This window comes from Carettochelys insculpta, chromosome 2 (assembly GCF_033958435.1).
Source record: "Carettochelys insculpta isolate YL-2023 chromosome 2, ASM3395843v1, whole genome shotgun sequence".
Lineage (NCBI taxonomy): Eukaryota > Metazoa > Chordata > Testudines > Carettochelyidae > Carettochelys > Carettochelys insculpta.
Genome location: NC_134138.1, coordinates 198,789,973 through 198,816,819, shown reverse-complemented (window position 1 = coordinate 198,816,819; position 26,847 = coordinate 198,789,973). Strand labels below are relative to the sequence as shown.

At 44.2% G+C, this 26,847-nt stretch overlaps 1 protein-coding gene across 2 annotated transcripts in view; it reads left to right on the top strand.

The window, feature by feature from the left end:
• Positions 1-26,847, top strand: part of NEK11 (NIMA related kinase 11) — a 186,205-nt gene that overhangs the window by 134,290 nt on the left and 25,068 nt on the right. For both annotated transcript variants that reach the window (XM_074986116.1, XM_074986115.1), the window contains exons 13-15: positions 6,554-6,699; positions 13,999-14,059; positions 22,533-22,629. In XM_074986116.1, the coding sequence (XP_074842217.1) occupies positions 6,554-6,699; positions 13,999-14,059; positions 22,533-22,629 (304 nt within the window). The remainder of the gene's footprint in view (positions 1-6,553; positions 6,700-13,998; positions 14,060-22,532; positions 22,630-26,847) is intronic.

The following is a 26,847-nucleotide window of genomic DNA, read 5'->3' as shown; positions in this document are numbered from 1 at the left end:
GTGTCTGTAAACAAATACTGAGCTATGTACTTAAAATGTAGAAGATACAGCAAGGTCGCGACATTTGCAAGCTTAAAGTTCATAAATTCAATTATTTGCGAGTGGCTGCCGCTTCCAGGGGGCTCCATGTGGGGACCGCTGGCAGCTACCGCTTCACTGGGGCTCCGGGACCAAGAGTGCCGGCAGCTGTCGCTTCCCCATGGCTCCGGGGCGGGGAGCACCAGTGGCTGCTGCTTCGCTGGGGCTCCTGGGAGGAGTGCCTGTGGCTGCTTCCCCCGGGCTCTCAGAAGGGAGTGCCAGTGGCCGCACACCCCAGAGCTGCAGGCTGAACAGTGCAGGGCATGGGGGAGGCTGGGGCATTGGGCCGCGGTACCTGTGCTGGAAGTTGGGTGAGAAGAAGGCCCGGCTCCAGCAGCCATGGCGCCCACACCACAGCGGCAGCTGCTGGCCCCAGCCCAGCCTATATAGAGTGGAGCGTCCGAACATGCCTTTAGCCAGGGGCACCACACGGCCACTCATTGGCTCCCCATGGCCCCACAACCAGTCTTTGTCTTCCCTTGCTGCTGCCCAGAGCTGCCTGGGAGCCCGCCGAGTTCCTCTCCCCCAGCCAGGGTAAAATGATATTCATGAAATTCAGCATTCATGAGGGTTCTCAACACTGAACCCTCATGAATTTGTGACCCTATTGTATTCATTTTTATGGTGAAAAAAGAGAAAAAATGAAGTTGAGGTATTTTGTCTGGTTGGGGTGAGCACAAACTCCAGCTTCTTTGAATAAGGAGGGTCTTTATCAGCCTATTAAGTTCATTTATATGCTATACATACTCTCACACCCATGAATTCACTTGAATTTGTTAATTTATGACATAGTTTTTGGCATGTGCTGAGGATTTTAAGGGATCTTGTTTATTGTTATTTAAAAAGAAAGTTCATAAATCCATCCTGGCACTATTGATTCAAAACTATCTACTGTTGTAATAAAAAAAATATTTGCTTTTTTATCCCTGGGGCATAATTTGTCCCCTTTTTAACTTGCCTATGCAGATTTAATGCTGACCTACTGAGACCTCAAAATTATCAAAGGACTGGCATCCTGCCATACCTAAATTCCATCCCTGCTTCTGCATTCCTTTCAGATTTACCTAGATTACCATTTATGGATCTGTTTTAGCTCCAACTAATGGCCAATTAAGTCAAGTTCACTAGGGCTGTGCCGCGCTAGGGAGTGACATCGAAATGGCTTATCCCTATCCATCATTTCGAAATACTCTATTTCGAAATAAGTGCTATGGAAGCGACTACACATGAAACGCAGATCAACGTTGTGATCCACAACATCGAAAAGACTCCCAGTCATTTCGACATGGAGTGGCTACACAGCCACAGCTTCATTTCGAAATAATGGGGCAGGAAATGGCAAGGGCAGAGTCAAATGGCCAACAAGCCCTTCATGGAGCACAGGCCAGCCAACCCCTTAATAGGCCCCTCCCCAACACATCCCCCATGCACATGCTGAGGACCCTGGCTGCTTGCAGCACATGACCTCCAGCACAGCACTCGGCAGAGCCTTGGTTACCATCACACCACTGCCTGCTATGGACCCGCAGCACTTCACTGACGGGGACACCTTGGACATCATGGCCAGCCTGATGGCCATCCTGACAGCCTGCCATATGAGGCTACGTGCTGCCCAACACATGGCCAGCCTCCTGGAGGCTCCCCCCACGGTGCATCCAGAGCACCGCCTGTTCCAGCCCCGCCATCACCTCTGGCGGTACCCCACCCATGGGGGATGGTGGAACGACATCATCCTCGGAGAGTGGGACGATGACCAGTGGCTTCACAACTTCCAGATGACTTGGGCCACCTTCATGGACCTCTGCCATTGGCTGGCACCAGCACTTCGCCACCAGGACACCCGCAAGCGGTCCGTGCTCCCCTGGAGAAACGAGTAGCGATCGCCCTGTGGAAGCTGGCCACCCTTGACAGCAACCACTCAGTCGGCCACCAATTCGGGATGGGGAAGGCCATCGGGGTCGTCCTCCTTGAGGTAAGGCACCCAGGGCCACACACCCACGGCGGGCTCTTGGGGAGGGGGTCCCAAGGAGTGGGGCCCCTAGGAGTGGGGTCCCGGGGAGGGGGTCCCCTATATGCTACCACACACTCACACGTGCCTGTGCCCTCTACCCCCTACAGGTTTTCGCCGCCATCAACAGGATCCTCCTGCGCTACCTGATCTGTCTTGGGGACGTGGACACTGCCATGGCTGGCTTCCAACAGCTGGGATTCCCCAACTGCATGGGTGCATTGGACAGCACCCACAACGCCATCCAGGCCCCACCACACAGCCGGGGACGGTACATCAACCGAAAGGGCTACCACTCTGTCATCCTCCAGGCCCTCGAGGATGCCTGAGGATGTTTCATGGACATCTGTGTGGGCTGGCTGGGCAGGGCCCACGATGCTCGCGTCCTGCGGAACTCGTGGCTTGGCTGCAGGATGGCAGATGGCACCTACATCCCCCCACAGGAGCTGCTGGTTGGGGACGTGACCATGCCCCGTGCATTGTCGCCAATGCTGCTTACCCACTCCAGGCCAGGCTAATGTGCCCCTACATGGGACACACCAATGAGAGCCAGGACCTCTGCAATGCCCGCCTCAACCAGGCCAGGAACACCGTGGAGCAGCCGTCCGAAGGCGCGTTTCGGGTGCCTCCTGATGCTCCTGGAGGTTGGCCTGCCCAGTGTGCCTGCAGTCGTGGGTGCCTGCTGTGCAATGCACAACCTCATGGAGAGCAAGCAGGAGCTCTTTGTGGGACACTGGGCAGCTGACGCCATACTACACTATGAGCAGCCAGGTGAAGTCCCATGACTGAGTCCAGCTCACTCCACGCAATCCCCCGCTGTTCTCAACCCTGCCTCACCAGCACCACTCTCCCCATCCCCACCTGAGGCAGGACACATAGCACCGTTAAATAAATTCAACTGCTATTTTTGGAACACAAAGAATGTGTGACTATTTATCAGGGGGCGCGGGTGAACTATCTACATGGGGGGTGGGGGTGAACTACATACATGGGGAGGCGGGAGGCCTCAATCCTCCGTCAGAATGGCTGGTTGGAAGCCATGATAGCCCCTGGAGCTGCGACCGCCCCAGGTCCGGGGACCACAGCAGGGCCGGGATGGGGCAGGTGGAACGGGGAGGTAGGGCTGGACTGGGGTATCTAGGGGCTCGGACTCATGGGGAGGGGTGGTGGGGGGAGCCACGGATGGGCAGGGCTCACCCAGCCACAGCCAGCGCGCCAGCTCCCACTGGTCAGCTGGAGTCATGTCATCTGGGAGCAGAGCTGCAAGGGCGGGGGGGTGGAAGGGGCATGGGGGGGCTGGGGAAAAGGAGGGAGCTGAGGAAGAGGGGGTGGCAGGGAAGAGGGGGAGGCTGGGGTGGAGGAGGGGTGGGAAGAGAGGGATGCTGGGGCATGGGAGGGGTGGGGAAGAGGAGGGGACCAGGGAGGAAGCTGGGGCTGGGGCAGAGGGGGGTGCTGCAGGAAAGGCCATCCATGGAGCAGGCGGTTGGTGATGGCCTAGGTCTGGGTGTTGAGGTACCTGGCCACCCAGTCCCAGGCCACCCGCTCCATGGAGAGCCATTCCCACAGCAAATGGTTCTGCTCCTGCCATGCAGCTGTGTGGGCTGCCGCCAGATCATCTGCCCAGCTGCAGCGGCGGCTTCTCTCACCACGGTGCCTGATCCAGGGAGGCGTTGCCCCCTCACCCTCCTCTGCTGCAGCAGGGCTCCCAAGCACGTCCAGGGGTCTGGGGTGGCTGGCAGATGCCAAGGCTGTGAAGACATAAGATGAGAGGGTGGTGCCCTGTCAGTCATGAGCCCAGGTACTGTGGGCCAGTGGCTTTGTCCCCACCAGCATCCGACCCTGCTTGTGGTGAGGGGCTCTGGGGCGGGCCATCTTCTGTGGGGTCTGTCAATGTGGGGCCATTAGAGTGGTTGCCCCAGCCCTCCCAGGCTTCTGACCCTCATGGCAGCCCGTGGCCCCATGAGGGCCCCCCCTGGCAGCAATGACAGCCATCCCAGGGTCCCTGGCCCATGGCCGTGTGCCCAGGCCCATACTGGCTGTGTTGGGGACTGCTCCCCACCCCGCATGACCAGGGCACCTCATGACCAGTCCTACCTGAAGGTTCCTAGGGTGGTTCAGGGGAGGCTGGGTGGAGGTAGCTGGCTAGGGCCCTCAGAGGGCTCAGCAATGCACAGCAGTCCCTCGCTCCCACTTTCGCTGTCCCCAGTGCCAGCAGGTACATCAGTGCCTGCTGTGGGGGAAGCCATCAAGGGTCCTGGCTGGGGCTCCTCGCCCTGCCCCTCCAGCTCCGCTGTGTCCAGGGTCTCCTCGGGTGGTGCAGCCTACATGCGTCCCAGCAGCTGGTGGAGCTCCCTGAAGTAGGGGCAGGTGGCCAGTGCTGCCCCTGACTGCCTGGCTGAGTCCCTTGCTCGGGCATAGCCCTGCCGCAGCGCTTTCACTTTGGAGCAGACCTGGTGGGGGGTCCAGAAGGGGTGGCCCCTTACAGCAAAGGTTGCTGGTGAGGCAGGCGAAGGTGTCCGCATTTCTCTTCCATCCCTCTGTCCTGAGCAGGATGTCCTCCTCTCCCCAGACAGCCAGCAGGTCCTAAACTTCAGCTTCCAGCCAGAGGGCCCCCCTCCTCATTGGGGCTGCCCAGAGCCCTGGGAGCCCTGCCACCAGGGATCCTGGGGGTCTTGGCTGCTAGCCATCCGTCCACCCATGGAGGGGTGTTGCTTTCGGGGGGTGCTAGGGAGTGTCGTCTGGCCACCTCGTGCTCCTATGGCTGCCATCACACTCTCAGCTTCCTGCATGGGGTTTCTGTGTCCCTGCAGCTTAAAGGCACCCACAGCTGACAGCCATAGAGCTCTGGCTGCTAGTGGGAGGGGCCGGCTCTGTGGAGGTCTTTTAATTTTGATATGGCAGCCAGGGAGCGGCTACACACATTTAATTTCAAAATTAACATCAAAATGAGGCGTTATTCCCAACACTGGAGTGGAATAACGATTTCGAAATGAAAGCCTTTTAATTTCAACATTAATTTCGACGCGAGCAGTTGCTGTGTAGTCGCTCTCCTGCTCATTTCGAAATTGCCCCTCATTTCGAAATAATTTTTGAAATGAGCTGCTAGTGTGGCCACAGCCTAAGGGTTTGTCTGCAAGGCATTGCAAAAGTGTTCCAAAGGCAGGGCCATCTTAGGATTTATGGTGCCCTACTCGGTACTATTAAAGTGGTGCCTCTATGCCCACCTGAATTGTTTTTAGCAACACAAATATAAGCTCACAGAATTGGAAAGCTTGCCACACGCACTTAATTAAAACCAGTTTAAACAAACCAAACATTCAATAATTCTAATTAAATGCGCTATAATTCACTTTGAAAGGGGAGGGGTGCTCCTTCAGCAAAAGACCCCACTCTCTCTGCTCCAGAAATTACAGCCAGCTAGCACAAAGTGCGACTGCTAGCTGGTGGCTGCAGAATGCAGCCAGTTTCCAGTAAGCCCTCACCCTGCACCTTTCCACCCCACTTCTCTGGCAGCCTAACACAGCAAAAGTGCTGAGGCTGCCTAAAATGTCCATCTATTTTTCTCACAGCCCTTGTTCCTTAAACAAATAACAGACATACCTCATCAAAACAAAGAAGCAGTAAAGTAGTACTTTAAAGACTAACAAAATAATTTATTTGGTGAGCTTTCGTGGGACAGACCCACTTCTTCAGACCCTAGCCAGACTGCTCTGGTATGGCTATGATCTGAAGAAGTGGGTCTGTCCCATGAAATCTCATCACCTAATAAATTATTTTGTTAGTCTTTAAAGTGCTACTGGACTGCTTTTTTGTTTTGATAGCATATAGACTAGCATGGCTTTCTCTCTGTTACTACACATACCTCATGTGTTGGAGGGACTGGAGAGTGGCTCCTCAGATAGTTCTCCAGACCTAGCCCTGCCCTGCACTTCCCAGAGCACCCAGCAAGTATTGCTTCAGTGAGGTACACCTGGCTGCTGCAACACACATTGCTGCTCCTCCACGCCAGCCATGTGGGGTGCCCCAGGTAATTGTGGGGCTCTACATGGCTGCATTCTTTGCAGATGGGTGAGGATGGCCCTGTCTAAAGGGGTGTGATTTTTAAAGTGCTCTAACTGCCTCATGTAAACTCTGCCAGCAGGATGTAAAAGGCTTCTAGTTTGCATTAACCTAGGAGTCCTTCAGAGCAGGCCAGCAGGATCTGTATGGGGCAGTTAGAATCCTTTACATATCACACCTTTCTAGAGGGCTTTGTCACATAGTGTAGACAGGTCTCTAAAGGGCTCTGAATGCTAGTCTAGACAAGGCAGAGCCATTTCACAACACAAATGTTTGTGGAGAGTCTTGATTAACATTTAGTGTTGAGTAACTTGCATTGATGCGTAATCAGTGAACAGATCTCTAAACAAAACCCTGGAATGCAGATTGAAACAGATTTATCTACTACAAACTCTTGTTTCATTTCAGAGATCCCTGAAGATCCACAGATCGCAGAAGAATATTATAATGATGTGTTTGATTCTTGTTCAGAAACAAGTGAAGAGGAAGAGCAGGGTGAGAGGGAAGAGGAGACTATGGAAGCACCACATACTATCTCTAAAACTATTCAACAGGTATATATGCTTCTTTGTGTTAACAGAATATGTCAGGTACTAATTTTTCCAATTAAAACACAGGTTAAATTTAAATACAATTAAATTAGTTAAATGAAATTCAGGTTTAATTTTTCCAATTAAAATACCTCTGTAGTCTGGCACTCTCTTGTTTGGCAACATCTGTAATCCAGCATGATTTGAGTTAGCTGGGCTATGTCTACACTAGCCAAAAACTTCGAAATGGCCATGCAAATGGCCATCTCAAAGTTTACTAATGAAGTGCTGAAATACATATTCAGAGCCTCATTAGCATGCGGGCGGCAACGGAACTTCGAAATTGACGTGGCTCGCCGCCGCGCGGCTCATCCAGACGGGGCTCCTTTTTGAAAGGACCCCGCCTACTTCGAAGTCCCCTTATCCCCATCTGCTCATAGGAATAAGGGGACTTCAAAGTAGGTGGGGTCCTTTCGAAAAGGAGCCCCGTCTGGACGAGCCATGCGGCGGCGAGCCACGTCAATTTCGAAGTGCCGTTGCCGCCCGCATGCTAATGAGGCGCTGAATATGTATTTCAGCGCTTCATTAGTAAACTTCAAAATGGCCATTTGCATGGCCATTTTGAAGTTTTTGACTAGTGTAGACACGGCCCTGAGCAGCCATTTATCATGTGTGTGGCCAAGTTTCCCGTGACCCCATAAAGTTTGTTTACAGTCACCAGTTCTGGCTGTCCATGTTCTGTGCTGTTGTTTAGCTCTAATTTACCCCTAGCTGTCTTCTAAGAGCCCAATAAGCAGTAGAAATATTAGTAATGCTCTAGACAACAGTGACGTCCCGTAGTCTGCCAAATTCTCCTGTCTGGTACCAGTCCAGTCCCAAGGGTGTCAGACAAAAGAGGTTCAGTCTGTAGTAAAATACTTAAGTGTAGTCTTGAGAGGTTGAGCATCTTTAATTCCCACTGACTTTAAGAACTATGTGCTGGGGCTACACTAGAGAGTTTTGTCGACGTAATTCAGGGAGCGCCTACACACTTAAAGCATTCTGTCGACAGAGTGTCGACAGGCTCCACATTTTCCTCGACACTATTATCACTCAAAAATTTGAGGTATAACAATCTCTGGGCAGATTACTGGCACCAGAAGCACAGTGTAGACATATCTGTCTACAGAAAGGGCTTCCATTTGCCAGGCAGCCCCCTTTCAGAGCTGCCATTCTGCTTTCTGGCATCAGAGGGCAGTGCAGCCTGGCTGTTCTCTGTCGACAGAGCAAGTTGAGTATAGATGAGTAAAGAGTATAGAACAGTTTGAGTCTGTTCTGGTCTGGCTATGATCTGAAGAAGTGGGTCTGTCCCGCAAAAGCTCATCACCTAATAAATTATTTTGTTAGTCTTTAAAGTGCTACTGGACTGCTTTTTTTGTTTTGATACTATATAAACTAGCCCGGCTATCTCTCTGCTACTATTCTGTCAATAGATTCTTCTAGTGTAGACATAGCCATGGGTTTTTGGTGATCCTTGAAATCCTTTGGGGGCAGGGGTATGAGGGAGTGCATGAAATATTCCTGCATCATTTCAACATTAGGGTAAAATTTCCAAAGATGCCATAGTGACTTAGGAGCCTGAGAGTCAAAGTTTCAAAAATGACATGATCTCTTAAGAGCCCAAGTCTCATTGAAAGCTAATGGGCCATAGGATCCTACATGCCTACGTCACTTCTGAAAGTTGGTTTTATTTACTGAGTCAGTTAGGAGCTTTTGAAAATTTTACCTTAAATTTTCAACTATAAGTATTGTATGTGTTTGAATTGTACTGTCTGTTTCTGATTTCAGCTGCAAGCTTTCGATGGGACTGTGATTTTTTACATTTTTATGAAACCAAACATACTGCAACTGCTAAACACGTTTTAAATAACTTCTAACTAGATGATTGCCCCAAACCATAGGGCTTTTTAAGCCACAAATAAGATTGATTGCTATTTTGTGCTGGGAAATATAATTTCCTTTCTAACACAGTTTTAGGGAATCTGCCATCAGTTAAACTCAGGTTTAAAAATTTACACAAAATCAGTATCATATCTGATCTGTAAATGTCCGAATGCTAAACATAAAACAAAGCATCATTCAGATTAAGCACAATAGACAATGATAGAGTTTCAGTTGTGTTTTGCTGCAGAGAAAGCTTTAAAAAATTAATTAGTGTCTTTAGAAAAGGTTATTGGAAATGAAAACAGTCTCAAGACTCTGAAAACAGCACTTGGTCATATAGATATGGCCCTTTGTAAATGTGAATCTCTTTTCCCACAATGTTTTTACTATAGCTGTATGAACATTCAGAAGCGGTATGTATATCCTGTTAAAGCTGCTGGCAGTGATTCTACAAAGTATTAATTAGTCCATCAGAAGTCAGTGAAGTGTGTCAGGGAATGCTTTTGATGTGATTGTTCAGGACCAGTAGACTGCTGCGGCTACATAGACTGATTCTCACAGTGGTTCATAAGCCCTTTGAAATCTCCATCATAATGTACTCCCAAAAATACAGTATTGCTCACTTTCATCAGGACTTGTATTTTTCTTCTTAGTGTTATGTTTTCATTTGACTTTTATCCATGGTGTCAGGGAACTCTATCATAAAGTGCCAATCAGTAGTGTTTTTGAACATGAAGACTGCTCCTTAGAATTAACAGAACAGCAGATATAAATAGAGTTCTTAATAATACAGAATGAATTAGGTATTGGCAGTCAAATTTAGGCAGAGTGACATTTAATCATTTCTTAGTGATTCACAATTCAATGACAACGAGAGCTAGTATTGGGGATTGAGGGAAATGTTTAATTGACATCTTTTGTCAGAAGCTGATCCTTCATCTACATATGCCTATTTGTTTGCCCCTAAAGCACACATGCTCACATTGTGTTAATATTAGGGAAAGATGTGTGTGCATAATGAGAAGAGAGCACACTGCGTAATAGTCACTTTTTAGCACTGTCTTTGTCAAGTGACTCCTTTTCTCTGAGTTCCTTCTGTACCAGCCTCCTTGTTGTGACGGAGGCTGATGCTGTTTTGGATTATTGTTAATACAATCAATCTCTCACTTTTCAGGGGGAAAAAAGCAGAACCGTAAATTTTCTATTTCACAGAGGAAGAATTGAGAAGTGGGCCTGATCCAAAGCTTGGTGAGCTTAATGGGAGTCTTTCTATTGACTTTACTGGACTTTGGATCATACCCCTATTTTGGTAGAATCTGCCTTACTAGTAAATTTCAGTGACTGCTTCTGCTCTTGTTGATTTTAAAGACAAAAGGTGGAGTAACTAAACTAAAATCCCTGGAAGCTGCATGGAAACTGTTTAAAGACACCATACGAGAGGCCCAACTTCAATGTATACCCCAAGTAAAAAAACACAGTAAGAGACCTAACAAAGAACCACCATGGCTTAACAGCCATGTTAAAAAGGCAGTGAGAGAGAAAAGGGCAGCTTTTAAAAAGTGGAAGTCAAATCCTAGTGAGGAAAATAGAAAGGAACATAAACACTCCCAAATTAAGTGTCATAATGTAGTAAGAAAAGCCAAAAAAGATTTTGAGGAACAGCTAGCCGAAAATTCAAAAAACGATAGTAAAATGTTTTTTAAATACATTAGAAGCAGGAAGCCCGCTAAAAAAGCAGTGGGGCCCTTGGACGATAAAGATATGAAAGGAGCGATCAAGGAAGACAGTGCCATTGCGGAGCGATTAAATGATTTCTTTGCTTCAGTCTTCACGGCTGAGGATGTTACAGAGGTTCCTAAATCTGAGCCAGCCTTTTTAGGTGACAAATCTGAGGAACTCTCCCAGATTGAAGTGACATTAGAGGAGGTTTTGGAGTTAATTGATAAGCTGAATAGTAACAAGTCTCCAGGACCAGACGGTATTCACCCAAGGGTTCTGAAAGAACTCAAATGTGAAATTGCGGAGTTATTAACAGTGGTTTGTAACCTATCCTTTAAATCCGCTTCGGTACCCAATGACTGGAAGACGGCCAATATAACGCCAATATTTAAAAAAGGCTCCAGAGGAGACCCTGGCAATTATAGACCAATAAGTCTAACATTAGTACCAGGCAAATTAGTAGAAACAATAGTAAAGAATAAAATTGCAAGGCACGTAGAAGAGCACGAATTGTTGGGCAAAAGTCAGCATGGTTTCTGCAGAGGGAAGTTGTGTCTAACTAATCTATTAGAATTCTTTGAAGGGGTTAATAAACATGTGGACAAGGGGCACCCAGTGGACATAATATACCTAGATTTCCAGAAAGCCTTTGACACGGTCCCACACCAAAGGCTTTTATGTAAATTAGGCAGTCATGGGATAGGAGGAGAGATCCTTTCATGGATCGGGAATTGGTTAAAAGACAGAAAACAAAGGGTGGGAATAAATGGTAAATTTTCACAATGGAGGAGGGTAACTAGTGGTGTTCCCCAGGGGTCAGTCCTGGGACCGATCCTGTTCAACTTGTTCATCAATGATCTAGAAAATGAGGTAAGCAGTGAGGTGGCCAAGTTTGCAGATGACACCAAGTTGTTCAGGACAGTCAAAACCAAAAGGGATTGTGAAGAACTACAAAAAGATCTCAGCAAACTGAGTGATTGGGCAGCAAAATGGCAAATGAAATTTAATGTGGGTAAGTGTAAGGTAATGCACATTGGAAAAAATAACCCAAATTACACGTACAACATGATGGGGTCAAATTTAGCTACGACAGATCAGGAAAGGGATCTTGGAGTTATAGTGGATAGTTCTCTGAAGACATCCACGCAGTGTGCAGCGGCAGTTAGTAAAGCAAATAGGATGTTAGGAATTATTAAAAAAGGGATAGATAATAAGACAAAAGATATCATACTTCCCCTATATAAAACTATGGTACGCCCACATCTTGAGTTCTGTGTGCAGATGTGGTCTCCTCACCTCAAAAAAGATATATTGGCATTAGAAAAGGTTCAGAAAAGGGCGACTAAGATGATTAGGGGTTTGGAATGGGTCCCATATGGGGAGAGGCTAGAGAGACTGGGACTTTTCAGTCTGGAAAAGAGGTGATTGAGGGGCGATATGATAGAGGTATATAGAATTATGAATGGTGTGGAGAAAGTGAATATAGAAAAATTATTTACCTTTTCCCATAATACAAGAACTAGGGGACACCAAATGAAATTGATGTGTAGTAGGTTCAAAACTAATAAAAGGAAATTTTTCTTCACACAGCGCACAGTCAACCTGTGGAACTCCTTGCCGGAGGAGTCTGTGAAGGCCAGGACTCTATTAGGGTTTAAAAAAGAGCTCGATAAATTTTTGCAGGTTAGGTCCATAAATGGCTATTAGCCAGGGATAAAGTATGGTGCCCTAGCCTTCAGTACAAGGGCAGGAGATGGATGGCAGGAGATAAATCACTTGATCATTGTCTTCTGTTCTCCTTCTCTGGGGCACCTGGCATTGGCCACTGTCGGCAGACGGGATAGTGGGCTGGATGGACCTTTGGTCTGACCCAGTATGGCCATTCTTATGTTCTTATGTAAAACTCCAATTGACTTCTGTGGGAGAGAGATTGGACCCTAAATGAGAAAAGCCCTTTTGATGTATCATTCGTGCCTTTCCTTCCTTGAAATAACGTGGAAAAATAAAATCAACGTGAAGAGTTTGAATGTGTGTTTTAAAATGCACCGTACAGTTTGAACCTCTCTAGTCCGGCACCCTTGGGACTTGCCTGGAGCTGAACAACAGAATTTGCTGGACCATGGAAAGTCAATATTGTCTAACAGCAGTACCAGCACTTCCACTGCTTACTGGGCTTTTAGAAGACATTTAGCATAAATTACAGCTAAATAACAGCACAGAACTCTGAGAGCCAGGACTGGTGTCTGGAAACAAAATTTATGGAACCATGGGAAACTTGGTCACACCCATAAGTGGACATCCAGCAGGGTAAAATCATGCCAGATTATGTATGTTACTGGACAAGAGATTGTTGGACTAGAGAGGTTCAACCTGTATTGTATTACCTGTGAAACCCTGTAGAGCCTTCACTCTGTAAGAGGTTTACCTTTATATGGTAGCAGCAGTTGCATAGTGCTTCATAGGTGTACTGGTATGATCAGTGATTACGTGTGTGGGGTACAACTCCATTTCACCTAAGGAAGTAGAGTATGTGGAGAAACTGTGCATCTTAGCTGTCATTGGGATGGACTCAGTGTCCCAAACCTCTCCTAATTCTTGTGGCTAAAGCCAGGTTTCGTACAAGGGAGTGGGAAGATTTAACCTTTAATGAATTTGTCCATTACTTTTCCAGACTTCTGGATCCCTGATGGTCTGACACATATATTTGTCCAAGGAACACTGATTTTCTAATGCATAAGTTAACAAGGACAAATAACAGGGGAATCTTAAAACTTTCTTTAGAAATCATCAGCAAAAAATTTTTAGTGAAAGTTTCATGTTGGTTTTAGTTTAGCTGAGGTGATAACAAACACACTCCATTTCAATTGATAGTTTTGGTTTTGATGCTTCCTTTTGGTTTTAATGCTAATATAAGACTTGTTTTCAATGATTTGGTTATGCAAATCTAATTAATTCAATACATTAGCTTCCTCTTTGGAATGTCTGCTTAGACTAGAGAGTCAGATCATCAGGTGGTGTAAATTGGTATAGCTCTGTTGGCTTCATCAGAGTAGTGCTGAGTTACGCCAGTGAGAATTGACATCACATATCTGAGATACAGCAACAAACTTGACTTTGTTGTTTTCCATATAGCAATGCATACAGTATTTTTTAATATGTCAGTAAACCAGATTTGGTAGACTCTGGGTGCTGGCAGATTGTCTGGTGTCCTCCATTCAAGAAGTGCTCCATTAGGTTCCTAATGCATGCCTTTGAATAGGCAGTTGTTATCTGTGCATTTGCCCAGGATGGCCTCTATGCTAGAAGAGCCCTTCCATGTTTATACATCAGGGAGAGTGTGTCGGTGGGAGAAAAGGAGTAAGAAAAGGGTTACCTGTCATTTCTAGGGCCATTAGATGAAGCAAATTAAATGGCAGGCAACCCTCTTTTTTTCCTCATCCCTTGTCCTTCTCCCCGGCTTTATAAACCCTGGATTCTAATTGTTTCCTCCAATAATCTGAAGTGGGTATTAACAAAAAGCTCATTTACCTAATAAATGTGTTAGTCTTTAAGGTGCTACAGGACTGTTTGTTATGTGTGAAGCTACAGGCTAACACAGCTACCCCTCTGAAACTTGATGTAGAATGTTTAACATTCATATTGTTCTAATTCTAATGTTCTGTCTCACTCTTCCCTGACCAGGACAGTGATGTTGAGGCAATGGTCCAGTATTTGGAGAACTTCCTGAACAACAGCTCTCTAGGTGAGATTATGTCTCTTCTCCAGAACTAATAATAATATTTACTAACGTCCATTGCAGTCTGTATGGTCTGCATTGGACTCACTCTCTTTTCAATCTAACTGTTTTAAGTTGATTTCATAAAAGTGCTGTTCTCTAAAATTGCCTCCGTCAGCAGCTCCATGAAGCACCTAAAGCAATCACGTGTAAAGATGACATTGTTTTGCTATGGCAGTCTGAGAAATGGCCGTAAAGCATTATGGATAGTAGAAAACTGAAGCATATACTTGTGGTGTAACTAGGAAAAGATTTTGAAAACTGGATATCAGAGGACTCTCACCTCCAAAGAAAAAAACATTTAAAGCTATCACATGTAGAAGAGCAGATTGTTTTCACTTAGGCCAGAAGGAGAGTGCCCATGGAGTTCAGTCACACAGTGGATGTTGTTAAGCATTAAAAGGTCTAGTTGAAGTGTCTTTATTGATGTCATTTTCCTAGAGTAAAGATTTTGCCACTTGAGGATAAAACCCTGCTCTAACAAGTATTTTTGAAAGGACCAGTTCTGAGTCTACCAAAGCTAATTAGCAATTTATCACAAGAGAAGGAGTTCACAAAGAGAAATATTGTGTCACGTTGCCCAGATGAAAAATACTGCATTGGTGTATTTGTGCCTGCAAGAAAAAGAAAAGGCAAGAAAAATAACATGTTTCAGGAAATAGTATTTATGAGCTTCAGCACATGATGTGATTGGATATTTTCTTCCATTCCTCCTCTCTGATCAGTGATCTCAATGTGGCTGAGGGAATAAAATTGATATCTGAGGCTATGGTCACACAGCGAAGTTATTTTGGGATAACAGCCATAATTTTGAAATAACTTTGCAAGCATCTACACTACATACAGACTATTTAAAAATAAACTTAAACTAGTGGGTGTGTTATTTTGAATTTCATAAACTTCATTGCAAGATGAATGGTATCTATTTCACAATACTATTTCAAAATAGGAGCTTATAAGGTACGGAACAGTGCTATTTTGAAACAAGCCATAAAGGTGTCCAATGGCAATATTTCAAAATATGCACTCTGGCTAAGTCTACACGAGCAAGTTTTTTCAAAAGATTTTTCCAAAGAAGGAGGCTCTTTTGAAAGATCCCACAGAGCAACTGCATGCACAAAGCTTTCTTTCAAAAGTAAATTGAAAGAACGCGTTGCTCCTTTTGAAAGCGCGCTTCGTCCTTTCTCATTTCAGGAAGAGTGCCCCGTTTCAAAAGAAGACGTGTAGATGCTCCACAGGGCCCTTCTTTTGAAAGAGTAGTCCTTGTGGGGCCTGATTCTTTGAACCCAGGACCCATTCTTTCAAAAAAGCAGGGACTGTGTGGACACTGTGTTTTGAAAGAGCAGATTATTCTTTTGATCCACTTTTTTGTGTGTGGATGCTCTCTTTCAAAAGTTCTTTTGGAAAAGATAAGAACATAAGAACATAAGAACATAAGAATGGCCATACTGGGTCAGACCAAAGGTCCATCAAGCCCAGCATCCCATCTGCCGACGGTGGCCAATGCCAGGTGCCCCAGAGAAGGAGAACAGAAGACAATGATCAAGTGATTTATCTCCTGCCATCCATCTCCTGCCCTTGTACTGAAGGCTAGGGCACCATACTTTATCCCTGGCTAATAGCCATTTATGGACCTAACCTGCAAAAATTTATCAAGCTCTTTTTTAAACCCTAATAGAGTCCTGGCCTTCACAGCCTCCTCGGGCAAGGAGTTCCACAGGTTGACTGTGCGCTGTGTGAAGAAAAATTTCCTTTTATTAGTTTTGAACCTACTACCCATCAATTTCATTTGGTGTCCCCTAGTTCTTGTATTGTGGGAAAAGGTAAATAATTTTTCTATATTCACTTTCTCCACACCATTCATGATTTTATATACCTCTATCATATCGCCCCTCAATCGCCTTTTTTCCAAACTGAAAAGTCCCAGTCTCTCTAGCCTCTCCCCATATGGGACCCTTTCCAAGCCCCTAATCATCTTAGTCGCCCTTTTCTGAACCTTTTCTAATGCCAATATATCTTTTTTGAGGTGAGGAGACCACATCTGCACGCAGTACTCGAGATGTGGGCGTACCATAGTTTTATATAGGGGAAGTATGATATCTTTTGTCTTATTATCGATCCCTTTTTTAATAATTCCTAACATCCTATTTGCCTTACTAACTGCCGCTGCACACTGCGTGGATGTCTTCAGAGAACTATCCACTATAACTCCAAGAACCCTTTCCTGATCTGTCGTAGCTAAATTTGACCCCATCATGTAGTACGTGTAATTTGGGTTATTTTTTCCAACATGCATTACCTTACACTTACCCACATTAAATTTCATTTGCCATTTTGCTGCCCAATCACTCAGTTTGCTGAGATCTTTTTGTAGTTCTTCACAATCCCTTTTGCTTTTGACTGTCCTGAACAACTTGGTGTCATCTGCAAACTTGGCCACCTCACTGCTTACCTCATTTTCTAGATCATTGATGAACAAGTTGAACAGGATCGGTCCCAGGACTGAGCCCTGGGGAACACCACTAGTTACCCCCCTCCATTGTGAAAATTTACCATTTATTCCAACCCTTTGTTTTCTGTCTTTTAACCAATTCCCGATCCATGAAAGGACCTTTCCTCCTATCCCATGACCACCTAATTTACATAAAAGCCTTTGGTGTGGACCGTGTCAAAGGCTTTCTGGAAATCTAGGTATATTATGTCCACTGGGTGCCCCTTGTCCGCATGTTTATTAACCCCTTCAAAGAATTCTAATAGATTAGACAGACACGACTTCCCTCTGCAGAAACCATGCTGACTTTTGCCCAACAATTCGTGCTCTTCTATGTGCCTTGCAATTTTACTCTTTACAGATCTTCCAGAAGGGCTTCTTTTGAAAGATCTTTGTAGAGTAGATGTAGCCTCTGTGTTCAGACGTGTTATTTTGAAATGGCTAAGTGCTATTTTGAAATACATTCTGGGTGTCGCTGTGTTATTTTCAACTAAGCTATATTGGAATAGCTATTCCAGAATGGTTTATTTCAGAATAACATTTCAGTGTAGATGTAGCCTGGTTGTTTAGAGGCTAATGTTCTATTCCCAGCTCTGCCAGTGACTTGCAATGAGACCTTGGACAAGTCACTGTATCTTTGTCTTTCACTTTCTGTGTCTGTAAAATGCAGGTAGCAAGACAACTTTGTAAAGAACTTCACATTCTTCAGATGAAAAGTGCAGTGTAGCTGTTTGGTCTGATGCTAATAGTGCTTAAAAATAAGATAAGTGGGGGCATGTCCAGCCAAAAACTAAGACAAAATGTTGTAGTTTGTTTTATTTTATAACATCAAAAAAATTTATTTTATACTTTTCTTTACTACAATTCTGCAGATATGGCATAGATATTAGCACATGTTATCATGATAGAAAAGACAATTAAAATTGTCCTTTTGAATTCACCCATGTTTGGAAATAAAACAGAAAATTAATATTTACTTCAGTGAGATCTCTGATGTTCTGACCAGATACAAAGTATAATACTTGTTAAAAGTGTCCACAAATATGCTGGCAATTATTCATATCTGAGTAAATATTTTTATCTTTTAATGCATGTAATTAACTTAATACTGTACAAGCCTTGTTATCTGGCATCTTAATATCCAGAAATCTCAGTTAACCAGCATCTGCCAGCAGCCTGAATAGGGCAGTAGTCCAGCAACCAGGAGCCCAGCCAGGGCCAGCAGGGTCGGAGCCAACAGTTCGAGCGGATGGGCAGCCAGCAGCTGGGAGTTTTGTGGGGGCTGGTGGTAACAGAACCAGCAGCCCAAGATCAAGTAACTGGCACATTTGATTAACTGGCAATCCCCATTTCCCCACACATGGCAGCTAACAAAATTTGTATGGTAATTCGATATGAGAGCCATCACCTCCCTTTCTCTCCCCACCATTTTTATTCGGTGAATTCTGTTCTTTTGACTGAGGTCCCAGATGCCGTATAACTTTGGCAAAGCAGAATGCCCAGCTGACATGGTCACATGGTAACTTGCACATAGCATGCATTTACAGATTTGGCATGAGTTTCGTTAAATTTGCAAGAGCCATGTGAAATTAAAGAGCCATTCTAAAGTGCTGTGACATGCACAGAAATGCTGGGAACTGATTTAGATTTTGTGATTAGCAGAATCTACCAGGACAGCAAAGAGCACCTACAGACAGACTCAAAATTTTTTATAGAGAGATTATCTGAAAGAGATGCTATTTATTTAATGTTGGTTTATGGGTAGATTACTCCTGGGGGAATTGTGTGCCTCTGCGCATATGCTGAATTTATGTATCCCACAGATTTCTTTGCTTCCCTACAGAAAAATGACTTTTTGATGGGGAAGCAAATGGAAGAGCCCTCCACTGACAAATCCCACTCCTTCTGCACCTGGACCACCCTGACGAGCCACTTGCACCCATATCCCCACTGTACTGAGTCCCAGCCACATGCAACTGCATTCATACTCCACTGAGCCCCACTCTTCCAGCTGCTGAACCCCATCATTACTTCCTTCATACCCAGACCCCTCTGCTGAGCTTTAGTCCCACTGAACTCAGGCTCCTTGCACTGAGCTCCAACTGTCTTCACCTGGACCCTCCTGTGGTGTCTCATTACCGATGAACCCAAAACTCTCCAACAAGCCCCTGTGCATCCAAATCCCCCCACAAGGTGCCTCACCCAGATTGCTCCGCACAGAACCCTCTCAAACCACACCTAGATTTCCCCCCAACATAAGGCCACTCCACACTTGGATCCTTCCTTGATGAGCCTTCCCGCCTACACCTGGTGCGCCTACCATGGAAAGGCAGGACCCTATGTTTTTCTGGGGGCAGTCCTGCTCCTTGAACTATGTCAGGGTTGGCTGGAACCTCATTACTTAGTCCATGTCCCAGGAGATAGCTGTGTACTGATCTTCCACCTCCATGCAGCCTCTGTGCCACGTTGAAAGCTTCCACATAGATATGACAAATAAAAACTGAACAATTTTAAAATATTGTGCCCAGAATTAGAGAATTTTTTATTTTTTTCTTGCAGAATATGCTCACAAGTCGTGAATAAACTGTACTGCACTACTTGCAAAATATTGTATTAATCGTTGATTAATTACAGAAGAAAAACACTTTTTATGAAATAAATGCTTTCTTTTAAGCCAGGGTTACCAAACACCCATAGAAAGATCCAGAAGGATTGTTGTGGCAACCGGGCAAAAGCGCTTCACCAGCCTTAACTAGAATCCCATGTTTTATAATAACAGCCACTTCCCAGGATAGCCGAGCTTTACGCCCTTTCATCAGTTATACAATGCCCATAAGATAATGTTTAATGGAGGGGAAGATATTGGTTTGTGTTTTAAGACCAAGTTTTGTTTGGACACTTGCCACCATGGAGAGAAGGCAAAGTAAGAATGGGATTTTTTAGCTTGAGTTCTCTGACAGTTAAGAAGGATGTCATTAGTAATGTGTCAGCACAGAAGGTGCAAAAGTATTGGAGCAATAAATGTACAAGTGCACTACTATAAGGAGAATATATTAGCTTATTACCACAATGATCTATCCTGCAATATTACTATTAGCAAGAATTTTTCAGGATGACAGGTTTAATAATACTTTGTCTGAAAAGTGGTGCCATTCATGTCTCCATTTAAGCCACAAATGGTTAGGACGTCAGTTTTATATCATATTGGAAAGGCAGCAACAGCAGAGAGACATGAAGCATCACATTGGGGCAGTGGTACAATACTGACTGAGAGTGAACAGTGCTAGCTATCAATTCATCAGTGTTGTTTTGTGTGGTACCTGCAAAGAACTGTCCCCTCCAACATTTCCTAGGCTTGGTCTGCACTAGCAGCTCATGTCTGTATAGCTATGTTGCTCATAGTAACCTAAGCTCCCAGTGTAGAAAGTGCTGTGTGGGGCAGATCAGCTTTTCCCATCAACATCACTACCACCTCTCTGAGATGTAGATTAGCTACACAGATGAGAGAACCCCTTCCATCAGCATAAGAAGCCTCTTCACTGAAGTGCAACAGCAGCACGGTTGTATCTTGCACCGCTGAAGCCTTTTAAATATAGGCAAACTCTTACTTCAAGGGATTGAATGATAAGAAGCTTCTCTAAACAGTAACATTGAGGAAGGTTCATCTGCATCAACTAAAAGTGTGACTTAAAAGTGGATTAGGTAAACTGCATTAAGCCCCCATGCGGACTCCCGTTCACAAGTAAAATAACTTTAATTCAGTTTGGTTTAATTCAGTTTGGCGTTGAATTACACTAAACTGATTTAAGGTCACTTTAATTCTCAGTTAGTGTCCTCATGAGGTTTAATCCAGTGTATCAAATATCCTTTACATTCACAACTTTAGTTTATTTGGATCAGCTTTCACAAATGTCTCTCTCTATTTACCCCTGCACACATACGCAGAGTACTTGCATCATGCCTGACCAAATTAGTAAAACAGCGTTTATGTAGTTTTGCTCTGCAATTGGACTTCTACAAGCATAGACACTCAGAATTATGTTTTTAGCTGAGGAGTTGCAAATTGTTGACCAGAACTGAGCAAGTCATATCTTACCAATTTAACTGTAAACACAAAACAAAACCTTGCTTACACAATAATATTTATGCACCAGACAAATCACATGAACTACTGGATGCAGCCTCACCTATCTGATAAATGTCCTTTGATAGTCTGTATTTCACCTTCACCAATTATTGTCTTAGCTTTCAGTGAAAAGTAGGTGACATTTTCTAAAGCTGGAGGCCTGTGAGATGTAATCTCACTTATATTTGGCTGATTCCACTTTTCTTACTCCCACAACCCCTGATTTTAATGCCCACTATCTCAAAAACAGCAAGGAACGAGGCTGGGTGCCATCTGAATACTTGTAATCCCATCGTTCAATGGTAAAATGGTAGTAGTGTTAGTAGCTTGTGAGTATAATGACTAGTAGTGTAATGTTGGAACTGAAGTGAAAGCAAAGAAGGACTGGATGTTAAAGTCTGAGTGTTGTGTAATTAATTGCCTCCACCCATTATCTTGGTTGCAATTGCATAGTAGTTATCTAAAACTGCTCAGTTTCACAGATCATATAGAAATATTAATCCTTTGGCTGCTATTTCCATCTCCTATCAAAGTCTGAGGACTTGTCTACACTACGGTTTAGTTCCTGGCAAGCTGGCCTGTGACTCTAGCCCACCATTGTCTAATTGTTCATGTGTATTCTGCTGTTTAACAGTCTGCTAATGTACTAGCGCGTCAAAGAGAACTAGATCAAAACTGTCATATGCATCAGCAGGGTGCAAGTGAATAGTCAGACCATGGCAGATTAGCGTGGGTAGATTCACTCCCACCTTGCTACACTCTGTTTGTGTAGACATGATCTGAAAGACCAGCTGAAACCCAGGCTGTTGCTATCCTGCGAATTTCCTCTGTCCAGATACAGGGAGAGCCATAGCGGTCTCAGCAGATTTTGACTCTGTGGGACAAATTTGCTTCATTGTCATGCTTCACTATATAGAATGCACAGCTCTAAGCTTGACCTAGGGTTAAAGTGTGACTGGCCATTCATGGCTGAAGGAGAAATTAAGAGGTCCTCTAACGTACCCCATCAAGGGAGAGACATTATTTGGAGGGTTGAACAGCCTGCAGCTCTAGCAGCCCCAAGAGGTATCTGGGTTAAGTTCTGCATGTCAGACACTGTCAGGGGGATGCTGGCTGTATTTCATTAATGTGTACCATGACCTGCAGCCCCGCATTTTCCTTCATGCCCCAGAAGATATTATGCCCTGCATTGCCGTAACAACCACCAGGCAACCTTCCTCCTACCCTCCTGCACAGTGTGGTCTCTTAGCCATTTCTAAAAGGGATGTAAGTTGTCTTATTCTGACAACAGTTCTTTCAGCTGCACTGATAAAATCCCCGGAGAGCTCACAACAGCTTGTGCAGTAGATAAATGGTGAATATTGCAGAAATCCTTCACCCAGGATAGCAGAATTCTGACACTGTAAGCATAATATTGAAACCTTACTGTACAATCAAGCCAAAGGAGGAACTGGGCTGTCAGAAGAAGGATCTTGTTCCTATAAATAACTACAGGCAAAGTGAATGAAACAGAGAACAATATTAATTTATTTTTGTTTAGTAGTTTCTCTGTCCCAGTTTTTTCCCCATGTGAAAGTCCTTGTTATGTAACACAGTGGTTGAACGACAATTAGTGTAAACTGTACATCTGCTTATCCCTCTGAACTGAGTTGTCTCAATGTGCATTCAATAATCTAATTAATCTTTAATTAATACGGCAATACCATGCGACAAAGGTGAATTATCTTCTATTTTCTGATTGTCCTTGAATATTGCCTTGACTCTGCAGCAGTACTGATGAGATAAAGGTGAATAAGGTTGAGTGTCTGTGCATTGATTTGTAGGTTCTGGAACTGTTACCAGCGTGGCTCCAGCAGTGCCCCAGGGATCAAGAGCAATCAACAACACCATGGCTGTGACCAAGTTGGAACGCATGAGGGAGTAAGTAGCATATCTATGTGAAAGCAGTACATAGACCAACTGGACAGTTTTGAATGACAACAGGACAAAGTGAAAAAATAAAAACACAGAGAGAGACTGGTAAAGAGAAATTGTAAAATGGCTCCCAGGAAGCTCTTTACAGTGGAACATTTGTCTGCACCAGGCACAGGGGAGAGATAACCATTGCTTCTGAACTGTTCCCCTGTAGAATGCACAATCACTGTCAGCTTTTCAAGGAGGCTACTTCATCTTCATTGCTTTCGAGTTTTTTCTGAACTTCTTTTTTTTATGACCTCAACGCAAAGCCCATACATCAGCCGCAGATGTTCATGTTCATATCATGTTCTCTCCTTCACCTGCCCTTTGGCCTTTATTCCTGCAAAGGATTTTTTCTATAGTTTTTTACCAATTAAATAAGGATATTACTGCTGGGAGCTGGGATATTCAAAGAAGCCTTAGGAAGATAGGCATCCAAATCCCACTGAAACTCCATTAGATTCCTTTGAAAATGGCATCTTTGAAAAATCTCATCTGTAGTAATTAATTATTTCACCTCCTTACTAGAACAAAGATCTCTAGCATCACCTTAGTGTACTTCTATCTAGATACTGATCTATTTAGGTATGATGCTCTGTCAGAATTGAAATACAGAGTTCCAACGTATTGGCTGATCTTCTTAAATTGTGCATCTTTCCAGGCAATAACAATGCTTAGCACATTCCAGGTGTTACCAGAACACAAATAATAAATAGAAATTATTATAAATAGTACTTATTTAATTGAAACCTCTACAGAAAAAGAACACAACATTATAGCATTGATGCACTACTTAAAACACTGTGTGACACCAAAATACACAGCTGAGATGGACCCCAGAGAAGTACCTACCAAATATTGGTCTTTCTGATGGTCACTGTGAGACAGCTTAGGCTATGGGCTTTTGCAGCAGTACTAAATATTCCCTCTCCCTAGCATTTCACTTCTTGGATTGGCAGTAGTACTGAGGTCAGTCAGTGTTGGCCATTCTGATTCTTGCTCATACCACTCTCCCGGAGAGCACTTTTGAGAGGTTACACTGCAACATTTGTGTCCAGTGTTTCAGAGCTGCGTTTGGTTAGGCAAAGTACCCAATAACCTCACTGACTTCATCGTGTGGGCAGATGAAGTTACAGGATAAACCTGTGCTATTAAAGACATCTTTATACATCCTGAGTTGCCTTTCATTTCCAGCTGGCAAAAATAGAGCTCTGCCAAATTAGTCTATATGCCTGACAAAACTTACTGCTTATGTTATCTGTACCCTTGAAGATATTGCTGCTTGCTGGGTTAACCTTTTAGAACATGGTCAGAACCCATAGGACCAGCATATTGCTAAGCTATTTAGAAATAAAGGTGCATTTTCCAATAAACAGTATTTGTGAATTTCCATGAGCTGCTGAGTCAGACCAAGTATAATTTGAACTATTTTTGGCACCCAGGAACTTGGAGGCTTGGCTCCTTATGTAATTTAAAAATTGAAAATGAAATGTTAAGAGAGTGCTATGATGTACTCACTTAAAACAACATGTCAATATATTAATAAACACACACATTTTGGTGAAAACCCTGGTTTAACATATGATGCCCTTTTATGCTTTTTTATTTAATATGGTGCTCTTTTACACTGTAGCTCCAGCAGCATATGGGGGTCTGTGTGTAAATAAGATTTTCAAAAATAAAAATCAGAACCTATTTTTATAAGTCAAAGTAATCACTTAATTATCTAAGACTTACAGAATTTGTCTGTGGTTACAGGACTCAAAGGGTAGAGCAGAGCTAACTGGCCCTTAGTTCCTTTTTACACCAGCATGGTAGCAAGACAGAGCTAAAAGAGTCATCTCACTGTTTCTTGCACCTGTGTTCATTAAAATGAGTTTGTTAGTATATAGTCACTCCTGCACTGTTATTCATGGTTAGGTTAGTAATTTAATTAGATTTTAGTTCTAATCTCCCCGCTCCTGCTTCCTCACAAAAGCATTCCTTGGATGCTCTTTCCAGTAAGTCTTTCTTTGCAGCCAGTTTCAAGTTTCCATCTCCAGGACCAACCAAAGGAAAAAATCACTTCCTCTTCCCACTTTAACTAAGCTCAAGGCCTGGCCTAAGACCCTCTGGCACCCATTGAGACACCAACCCCATGCTTCAGTACTGTCTAAACCTCAGTCACAAGCTGCCTTTGACACCGAGTTTGTACTGCCTCCTAGTGTACCAACTCTTTCAGTATTGACCTCATTGGCACCTTCTCCAATTTGTTACTCTTGGTACCAACATCTTTGGCACAAAAGTTTACCCCAGTGGGTGGTTTAACTGTTTCAGCCCTGCTGCTGTCCCCTTTATTGTTTTCCAAAGTGATGATATCAAAGGGAGAGGGAGTGAAGGGGGAAGCAATCATCAAAATCTTTTGTCCTGTGATGTTCCACAAATAGTTCCTCTGGTGTTGAAACATGCAAGGGAATTCCTCCCATCAGCAAATTTGCAACTCCAAGCAGAAGGTGGAAGGGAACAAGAAGTCCTAAAAAGGAGCAATGGTGTCTTTTATGCTGCTTGGACTCCAAGGGACAAGGATTACTAAGCGTAAGCAAACAATCCCCAGACCTTGCCAGGGACAGCCCTCCTAAAGCATACTAGAGCTTGCTTATTATAGAGGCTTCTAAGAGTTTTGGGGAAATTAAAATTGGAACTCTTTGGGTTTGTATATGATTACTTGCTCTAATCTTGTAAATGGCTCCTTTATTCCTTTTCCTAATTAATAAATCATTAGATAGTTATTATAGGATTACCTGTAAATATTATCTTTGGCATGAGCACTAAGGTATAATTGACATGGGCTAAGCGACTGGTCCTTTGAGACTGGAAACAACCTGAATATTATTGTGATTTTGTAAGTAGGAGGCCATCTGTCACACAGGTAAGTTTACTTGTGTGGCAAGACAGACCAGAATAGCTAAGAGCACACTTTGGCTGTTTCTATACATGCTAATAAACAGCCCAAAATATGCTAATGAGGTATGGATGCAAATTCCCAGCAGCTCATTAGCATAAGTTCACATGATTTGGAGTCTGGAAGACAGTCTCCTGGACTCCAAAACAACATGTAGAAGCGCAGCCCCTGGGGGTCTTCCAGAAGGAAGTCCTTCTTCCAGAGTCCCCTTGTTCCTGAAAATTTTTGGGAAGAAGGGGCCTCCGGAAGGAGGGCTTCCTTCTGGAAGACCCGCCCCCAGGGGTCGCGCTTCTACCCGTTGTTTTGGAGTCTGGAAGAACGTCTTCCGGACTTCACATCATGTGACCTTATGCTAATGAGGAGATGAGAATTTGCATCTGTGCCTCATTAGCATATTTTGGGCTGTTTATTAGCATGCCACTCTCGGAGGAAGGTGGCACATGTAGAAACAGCCTTTGTGGCCGTGTCTACACTACGACGATCTTGCGAAAGATGTTCTTCCAGAAGAGATCTTCTGGAAGATCTTCTTTCAAATGAGCGCGTCCACACACAAAAAAGCAGATGAAAAGGTCAATCCACGCTTTTGATAGAGAGCATCCACACAGGCCCTGCACTTTCGAGAGGATGGGCCAGGAATCAAAAAACCCAGTGCCATGAGGACTGCTTTTTTGAAAAAAGCACCTCTGAGCATCTACACGTGTTTTTTTTAGAAAGAAGCTTTCTAAAGGAGGAGCTCTTCCTGAGCTGGGAGCAGAAGAGAGCTTCCAAAATAAGAGAGTATCAGAGGGGTAGCTGTGTTAGTCTGGATCTGTAACAGCAACGAAGGGTCCTGTGGCACCTTATAGACTAACAGAAAAGTTTTACGCATGAGGTTTCGTGAGCACAGACTCACTTCATCAGATGCTGTTCTTGGAAATCAGAAATTTCCAAGACCAGCATCTGATGAAGTGAGTCTGTGCTCACGAAAGCTCATGCTCAGAACTTTTCTGTTAGTCTATAAGGTGCCACAGGACCCTTCGTTGCTGTTACAAAATAAGAGATGCATTCTTTTTATTTCAGGTCAAAAGAGAGCATTTTGTGTTTGGACTCTCTGTGTATTCTTTCAAAAGAGGGCCTGATTTTCTGAAAGGACTTGCTAATGTAGATGCGGCCATCAACTCCATGTTAAGTTTATAGTGCTTGAGCAGTTTATAATTGATAACTGGTTGCTGAAATCTAACTATAGCACTCACATTTTGGAT